The sequence below is a fragment of the Lathyrus oleraceus genome, chromosome 3, assembly GCF_024323335.1.
Source record: "Lathyrus oleraceus cultivar Zhongwan6 chromosome 3, CAAS_Psat_ZW6_1.0, whole genome shotgun sequence".
In the NCBI taxonomy this organism is placed as follows: Eukaryota; Viridiplantae; Streptophyta; class Magnoliopsida; order Fabales; family Fabaceae; genus Lathyrus; species Lathyrus oleraceus.
Genome location: NC_066581.1, coordinates 105503090 through 105512572, shown reverse-complemented (window position 1 = coordinate 105512572; position 9483 = coordinate 105503090). Strand labels below are relative to the sequence as shown.

At 32.7% G+C, this 9483-nt stretch overlaps 1 protein-coding gene and 1 pseudogene across 2 annotated transcripts; one reads left to right on the top strand and one right to left on the bottom strand.

Annotated features, from left to right (window-relative positions):
• The first annotated feature begins 1138 nt into the window (after positions 1-1138).
• On the top strand, positions 1139-4354 carry LOC127125655 (uncharacterized). Of its 2 annotated transcripts, XM_051054444.1 has the most exons (3): positions 1141-1876; positions 2433-2495; positions 3885-4354. In XM_051054444.1, exons 1-2 carry the CDS (start codon positions 1380-1382, stop codon positions 2473-2475), a joined length of 540 nt encoding a protein of 179 aa, XP_050910401.1. In that variant the 5' UTR covers positions 1141-1379; the 3' UTR covers positions 2476-2495; positions 3885-4354. The 2 variants fall into 2 exon arrangements, with proteins under 2 accessions (XP_050910400.1, XP_050910401.1); XM_051054443.1 differs by lacking the exon at positions 2433-2495 and having other exon boundaries at positions 1139-1876.
• Positions 2860-8762, bottom strand: LOC127125654 (protein CIA1-like; annotated as a pseudogene).
• Positions 8763-9483: the final 721 nt, after the last annotated feature.

Sequence of the window (9483 nt, the reverse complement as noted above, 5' to 3'; positions counted from 1 at the left end):
ACCAATATATGAATGTGAAGATATTTAAAAAAAATGAAAGGAGAATGAAGAAAAATGGAAGGAGATAGTAAGAAGATGTGTGAAAACTTATGGGAGGGTGATGTTGTATTTATAAATGGAGTGCATGAGCGGTAGCCACATGCATTGGCGCCTCCACATAGTGGACTATGCATGCACCATTGCATGTGGCGCATACACATGTCTGCGTCACTCCTAGTGGCGCCATGGACATGGATGCGACAAAGCATTTGGCGCCTACGTACAATATTTTCATTGGATGCAACAATGCATCTGATGCCTATTTGACATGTTTTTGAAAAAGTGGTTATTTTAATAAATATTTTTCAAATAATAGTTATTTTAGAAATTTAATTAAAAAACTTGATTATTTTTTTAAAAACAATCTTCCACAAATTTTTAAAATTTTTTAAAAGTGATTATAATTTTAACAAATAAATATTATAATATCATATGATATCGATGCCCTCACGGTATTGAATACATATCCCATTTTTATTTTGAAAAGGAAAGAAAAAAAGAAACTATAAATTGGCTAATCACCTCATAAAATATTTGTTTGAAAGGGAAAGAAAAAAAAAAGTTATTATAAATTGGCTTAATGACCTCACAAAATATTCCTCATTTCTAAAATGGGAAATAAGACAAACAAATATCTCTTCAAGCATCTTTGAGTGTAGGTCACATAAAAAGGATAGCACAACTAAGTATTTATATGTGTCAACAAAAAAAAACTAAGTATTTATATATTTTTCTAATCATAAAATAAAAAATAGGACTAGAAAAGGTAGGTTTAAAAAATAATATTCATGTCCATTTAATAGACAAAATTAAATTTAAAAAAAAAAGGTCATATTTTCTATTTTAAATTTTCCATTACTAATTATTTTTTTATATAACCATCATATATTGAACCTTTTGTGGTTGAAAGCCAAGAGTCACATATAGTTAGACATAGAGAATACAAATCAACATCAACCTCACAACAATCCTCCAAAAATCAATCCAAAGAATCCCACATGTTTCACTTCTACTATAGACTATAGACTATAGTACTTTATTTTAATGTATATATTTTGACATTTAATTTATAGCATCACCAAATAGGAATTAAGCCACACATCTGAAACAAGACACGTAGGTTTGTCATTTACCATAGAAAAGAAACTCTTGTGGACTACGTGTAAACTAATTTCCCACCCATTCCATTATTCCCCACACAACACATGCAATGCAACCCTCACATTTCAAATCTTCTCTCTATTCACAACAACAACAAGATCTCAACACATCAACAACAGCAACATAAACTTGAACAAGAAGATTAAGTTTACTCTTCTCTGTCTCTCTCTCTTCTTTCCATGAAAGAAAACAATAACCTTTTCATAATGTCTCACCACTCCTCTGCTGAATCTGATGACAAGATTCCTTCTCATCCATCTAAAGATGCCAACTTTGAGAGAAAACAAGATGACCCTTTTCTCTTAAGCACTCAAAAGAGACAAAACCATGATGATCAAGATAAAGATGCAACACAAAACTCATCTCTTTGCAAGAAGGAGAAAATGGCTTCTGTTAAGGATGATGTTGATGTTGATGCAAAAGAGTTGACAACTGTGGATGAGGAGGAAGTGGAAGAGGTGAGTGAAAGAGAGAGGCTGAAGAGGCATAGAGTTGAAGTAGCTGGAAGGGTTTGGATACCTGAAATATGGGGTCAAGAGGAATTATTGAAGGATTGGATAGATTGCACTGCATTTGATGCTCCTTTGATTCCAAGCAAGATCACTATGGCACGTGCTGCTTTGGTTCAACAGGGTACTGCTAGAGCCAATGCTGCTCCTCTAAGTATAGATAACAGGTGTTAGAACTTTTTTACTTTTCATTTCTGTAATTCAACCATATATTCATCATGGATGGTTTAGCAATTTATCTTGACTTTTGTATAACGTTTTTCTTTTTTTATATACTTTGAGAGTTTGATTTTCATTGGTTGTTTAAGAGGTGTTTCATAAACAAATATATTTGAAACTATTGACATTTCTCCAGTAAACAAATTCTTGTTAGCTTAGGTTAGTCAGCTTATCAAATAATCCCTCTCATATTTATTTCCTAAACTCTGACCATGGCCATCTATATTTTATAATTTGAACCTTGCTCATGCAACAATTCAATAAACTAACTTGTTTCTAGAAGAAACATTGCCATAGTAGCAAAACATGAAATATTATATAGGTACATTTTGTTTAATCAAAGTTTGCCAAATTTCTAAATCAAAATGATGAGTTGTGCATCAAATGTTCTAGTATAGGAAAACTTAATGTCAAAATGCAATGAACTATTAGCATTTTAACATTGAAGTTATATTATGGTATTTATGATTCTCATTTCTTAATATGTTAGTCCTCCATGTGCAGTATGTATTCGGCCTTTACAAATGGGTTACATTGGATATACTAGTGATGTCTACTGGTACTAAGGTCTGTTTGTTTTGACAAAACATGTGTTTTCATTTCTTGTTTTGACTGATAAATGTTACTTTCACCATTTTCTTATTGATCTTTGAAAAACTCAAATGAAAATAAAGTAACATTTTTATGATTATCAGTTAAATTAAGAACTAGAAATTCTCACCCAACAAATGTACAGGCTTGGCAAGTTTCTCTCTTGTTAGAGAAACCCCTTTTCCAATAGATTGAAGTGAGTATACTTAGAAAATACTGATTCACTCTAGGTGAATAATCCTGAGCAATACTTGAGCACAAATGCAAAGTTTATCTGACAGGAAATATAATTTACAATCACACTCCTGATTCAGGTTTTAAAAAACACAACATTCAAATCTATTTTAAATTAAATTATTATAAATTACTAAATCTGTCAAAGAAAATAAACAATGAGGACTCCTTACAATCACACTCTTGATTTAGGTTTAAAAAATACAATATTCAAAATCTATTTTAAATTATTATAAATTACTTAATCTATTAAACAAAAAGAACAATGAGGATGCCTTTACATCTAGCATTTCTACTATTATACTCCACTGGTATAATTTCTGCGGCTGATACGGCAAATATGCTAAACTAGAATCCCGCTATGATACCAGATCCCACACCTTGACTGTCCCATCATCGCTTGCTGAGGCTAATAGCGGCTTCTCCTGTTTAGCGAGCAATAGTATGCAAAATATATTAGATTAATAACCAATTGCAGACCTTATAAAACAGATTGCAAGAGAAAGACACAAAGCACAACCATTCCTAGCATAGTTCAACATTCTCTAAATACATTCGTATAAGCTATCTAACTCTGTGCTATAGGAGCAACAGCAACAAGCTTAAATCTTAAATTCTGATAAAATTGTAACTAGAAATTTTATATGTATTGTAGATGAAAATTTAAATGTTCTTTCTAAATGTCACTTCATTGATCAACTACTAGTTAATTAGAGGGAAATTTAAGCGTTTGTGCTTCATATCATAGACACAATCAGTTGCGAGATTATTATCTAATAATAATAGTAGTGAAATCTACCATTCCACCCACTTGGTGTGTGTAAGGTGATATTCACTTCACCACCAATGTGATTCTACTAAAGTAAAGTCCAAGAATCTTACCCCAGGGCTCCACTGCACATAATTTATATCCATGTCATGTGCCTTCTCCTTCTTCAATAGCAACTTATACAGAGGACCATCAACCTATGTCATAAGCAAGCAGTGATGTTTAGTCAGTTTTCATATGTTCATTAATAGTGAGATGCGTCTACAATCTATAAAGATGTAAAATTATTTAAGAAATACTTCTATAAGTTTGTCATTATTTTTATGCAGATCAGCACATTCTTATGAGTTTGAATTTTTCAGGGACTTGGAATTCAATGTACATAAGGATTCATCTCTTAATAACAACTGCACAAATGTTGATGTTCAAAACACTCAAGTTTTCAGACACCCAAACACAGAGAAGAGCACCTAAACAAAAATATCTGATTCAAGTTCACAAATATATGAAGGGAGAGGATTATGTTTAGAAAATCATTGGAAACAAGCTGATCAAGTTCACCAGTAACCACATGCTAATCTCTTCAAAATAAAACACAGTTCAAAGAAGAAGAAAAATTGAAGTAGATAAATGAAGTTGCAAATACAGTTAACAGTATAGCTGATTGGTTGAGTGTTTTCTGCACTTAAGCTGTAAATGAAGAAACATTTGACATTGGTTTGTTAAATCTCTTGTTATTGTTGTTATTATTGCCCTTGTGATTGCAAGTACAAACTACAAAGAAACTAAAAAAAATTCCAGGTTTATCCATAAGCAAGATTTGCTAATAGAATCATTATGTGTTCATGACTTAAAGTGAATGATTCTGCAACAGGAAAAAGAACTTGTAATGGACATATAAAGAATCTGATGCTTCTCTTTTCTGTGAACTCTTCATGCAGATCAGATTAAAATGTATGATGATAAAACCATAGTATGCTCTCAGTGGCATCCCATGTGAGCGAAAATGACATGTTGTACTAAAATGACGACAGCTATTAAGCCCACCAGCATTTGAAAGGAAGGACCTAGTGAGGACTAACAACTTATGACATTCTCGGCTATAATTTCTTTTTATATTCATTTCCTTGAATACTAGTACCAATAAAAAATGGCTTGATTAGTGATTAATGACAGTATTACACAGAAATTGAGGTGGTGAGTTATGTCCATGGAGTACTAGTACCAATCACAGATGGCTTGATTTATGTGTATTTACCTGTATTCTAGTAGTGAGGTTTTATTGCTTAGGTAATATATATAATACCCAATAACCGTCTCACCAGTGGTTTTGTATTTTTTTTTTGTTTTAATATTTTTTTTAAAATTTGGCCATCACTTCAAGTTTTGTAATTTTTTAATGACTTAAAAATTTTAATAGCCACTAAAACACACAACTCTACTGTTCATTATGTACTGCTATAACCAATATATCAAAACCCCCAATATATGGCAAATAGAGGAATTGACAATATTGTATCAACTATCCAAATTCTGATACATAGTAGTGGTATAACGCTATACTGGTTTTTAACAACACTGCACACATCCTGAAAAGCTAAAACAATGACATACCTGACTTTCACTGTTATCCACAAAAAGCCGTATAGCGTCATCAGCAGCTCCACTAGCAAAGATACCTCCCCTAACACAATATCAAAAGTTGCAGAATACAAAAGCATCAGGATTATACAAGCCAAAATTAGCAACAAAAAATAATTCTGAAAAAAAGTCATCAAAGTTATACAAGCCAAAATTAGAATAGTTGGAACTCTTCTACTATCTTAACGACAGACATGAAGTGCACAAGTCATTATTTTCATCTTGCTTAAGAAGAGCAAAATGGAAATAGAAAATGATTTAATCCAGAAAATTCTGTGAAAGTGAAATTAACTTGTCTGTGATCCAAAGGAAGCAAGGGGGTATTAGTCCACAATACAAATAAGAAGTGTCAACATACTTACCAAATAGAAATATGGGAATTGGCAGATTTACCTGTACAATATAATACTACCTCGACTTCTGTATATATACCTTATTAACTAATTCGCGTGAATTAAAATAGTTGATAGAAATATTGAATTTGTTAATAATTGGTTTCAATTTTGAAGTTTTTACCCTTCAAATAATTGAAACTCATCAACTCACTTTATTGCCTAAACAATTTTCCTATACATCTTCCCCCATTTTGGAAAGAGAGAAATAATTCATCTTTTTCATTACAACATTTACTGCTTACTGGCTAAAAACATGTCAAGTAGGCATAGGTAAAAACCATGACAGTTGACTTGTTAAAGACATACCTACGAAATCGTGAGTATTGAATGACAAGTTAGTTAAATAAACAAACCAGTAAAAGATTGACATAAATGTAAAGAAGTGTGATGAAAATTTTACTTTATTTAACCAAGATGCAACTACCTTGACCAATGAACTGAAAAAATTGTCCGCTCATGATATCCTGTAAGAGTGCATCGATGTCTCCTGAAAATCCCAAAAGAAAACAATAAACAATTGTTATTGTCTGAAAGGGATATGATTAATGTGTACCAAAAAAGGATAGGACAAATATGCCATTATTAAATTATTGATCCCTCATTTGTATAAGTGACATAGTAAATAAAAGATTATTATTAACCCAAACTCATATTTGATTCAAAATCTATGAATAAAGTGAATCGAAGTGTTACAATCCATTCCGAATTATAATTCTAATGATTAAAATAATAAAGTATATCTAGATTATAACTTGAAGGCCGTATTTTAATGAAATATTGAATACCATCAACAAATCCTATGTCAGAATAACTTTCAACCTATCGTTGAGTAACTTGGCCTTAAGTTAAGGTGACTGCACATATGCAATACAAAGCAATTTTAGTAAACAAGCAACTAGAGTGAAAGGAAATGGGAATGGATGTTAACATTTATAACACTATAACTTCCACAGCCATGTCATGCGAATGAGGATACCTACCCTCATCACGGAAATCGAAATAAGTAAAACATGGGAATGCTATTTGCCAAAGAGAATCAATAACTTTAAAAACCTTGAGGAAAAAATACGCACCCTAAAGGCTAGAATGTTAAGAGAAAACTTACCAAGGAGCAAATCCACCACCAGGTTGCATCCCTACGCTGTCTGTTTCCCATACCTTCAGGGTAAGATCATCACTGCCATAAGGAGTTGGAGTCAAAACGCCATAGAACTTCTAGAAAAGACCAAAAATAATTCCATGCATGAAGAGATGATTGACATACCTACAGCTAATCAATTTGTCTCCACTAGTATTGAAGGAGAGGGCCCAAACAGTAGATGTATGACCACTGAATAAAATAATTGCAAACAAGATAACATAGAAATTATCTTAAAAATTTGGTCATCCTACATAAACTGGCCTAAACAACCATGCTTAGAAAAAGAAGAAAACACAAAATTTGGGCTGATGGGAGAGGTCGAGAAGTATTACTTGTTGGGTTCTCCAAGGGTTTGAACACACTGCCAATCGTCACTATCACCTTCATCTGCCCAGACCTGGAAGAAATTTGATTGCATTATAATGTCATCACAGTGTCTAAGCAAGTTCATTCACAAAAGAAGCATGTAAAACTAAGTACCAGAAATTAAATTAAAATGGCTGCACTTAAGGAACGGAAGCCTATTACCTTAATAGTATTATCATAGCTACATGAAAATAAGATATCCTCTGTTGGGTGCCACCTAACCATTTTCACATCCTGAGTATGACTTTGCAGCACTGAGACACACTCAAACTCATTGCCTGGCTGCACTTCCCATATCCAAACAGACTTATCTCGACTACAAGTTGCAAGCAAAGTTCCAGATGCATTCCAAGATACACTCTTTACTTCGTTTTCATGTCCCTGTCCATAAAATTTACATATATCTCAAAGCAAGTTAATAAAAACTGACAAAAAATAGCAATGATCAAAGAATACACGCATCCAAATAGAAAGAAGAAACCAACAGACTAGGTTCACAGCATGGCAGTAGCATACCTCCAAAGTAGAAACACATTCAAAATCACCCCCAACATTTTCCCATATGGCAGTGGTGGCATCAAAACTTGCAGTGGCTAACAACTTCCCAGACGGCGACCAAGCACAAGATCGAACAGTTCGAGTATGTGTTTCTTCCAAAACCGCCTGTATTTCATTTTCGGACACAAATATCATCATTAAGAAATTGCCACCAAACTTGAAAGTATGGAAGTCCAGTTATAAACTATACTACAAACCACCAACTACATATCTGTTTATGAAAGTCCTCACGTTTGAGGTAGCTAAAATTGATTCATTTACTAGCATTGGATATTTGACTATTTTTTATATATAAAAAAAAATTTAACATCTTCTACTGGTCCTCTTTGGATAAAAAGCCTAATTAAGCACTTAGACTTTAAGAATTATCATATAAGTGCTTATGTATAAGCTATTTCTATAACAAATGATAAAATAAAACCAAACTACTAGTATAAGCTAATAGCTATAAGCTGTTTTTATAATGTGTTGAAAACAGCTTATGAACAGATGTTTCCATAATCTCTCAAATTGTCTCACAAGTACTTATTTCAACAGATAAACCAATTCAAACAGCCTCTAATAAAAATGACTCTAGAATTGTAAGTTGTAACATACAAAATTCATCAATAATTTGCTATTCGAAAGCGATTCTACTCTACAATTCAAAACAATTGAAATAGACACTAGAGAAATAAACGATGGTGTTGAAATTTAGAAAGAGACCTTGCAGGAGAAGAGGTTATTGGAGAGGTTCTGCTCCCAGATTCGGACGGTTTTATCGCCGCTGCAAGAAGCGAAAACGAGCGGAATACCGGCATGACCGGTAGCGGGATTCCAATCCAAGCTCCAAACCCTATCGGTGTGACCTTCGAGTTTCTGAACCTCTTTCAACTCCAACCTCTCCATTGCAATGAGCGATTTGACTCGGTGTACACTCGGTACAAACACAGCCTAACTCGTTTCTTCTTCACTTCAGTTCAATTTGCTAGCTTTTTCCAATTTTCTCGCAAAAAGGGCCGATGGATTCAGAGAATCTTCCACACGAACAAAAGTTGGAGACTAGTTGAGGAAAGAAGGAGCACGATGGGCGACTGGCGTGTGCAAAACAAAGTTCTGAAAAATTACACTTGCCTCCTCAGAATTTGTTAAAATGACACAAACATGCATCTAGTTTTAAAATATGCATTTACCTCCCCCATAAACATCCATATATTAATGAGTATATTTAATTGAGTTTTTGACCGTCAAAATTAAAGAGAGTGTCGATATCAAGAAGATCGATGCATATTTTAAAATTAAAAATAATGTTAGTACCATTTAAAAAGAGTGAATGTAATTTTTTCATATAATTTTCTTTTATATTTTTTACCTAACTATCATATGGATTTTAATTAGGTCAAGACTCAAAGATAAGATTTTTTCTTTTATAAAATTTAAAAACATTTTACATGCATCATAGATATTTATATCATTAAAATAAATATACAAACAATAAAAAATATTATATAATTAAAATTTATATATGTTTAATTGTGTATATTTTATCATAACTCAATCTTCTACTAGAGGTGGTCTTGGCATAAGGAGAGTTAGGTTTGTTAAGGTTGTCATGTTGGGTAAACATGGTTGGAGCTTTTTCACAATCCTGACAAGTTATGGATTTGGTTATTATCAGCTACATGTGATTTTGTAGCATGTAATCTATATGTGAATAATTAGCATGGAGCATCGCACACATGACATTTTATTACTAAAGTAATTGATGATTGTAGTCCGGGTTTTATCACTTGAGTAAGGAAAGGGGATATTTTCATTTGGTGTGATAAATGGTCCCTAATAGTAGAATTTGTGACAGATTCCTTAATGGATGAGTAGAAT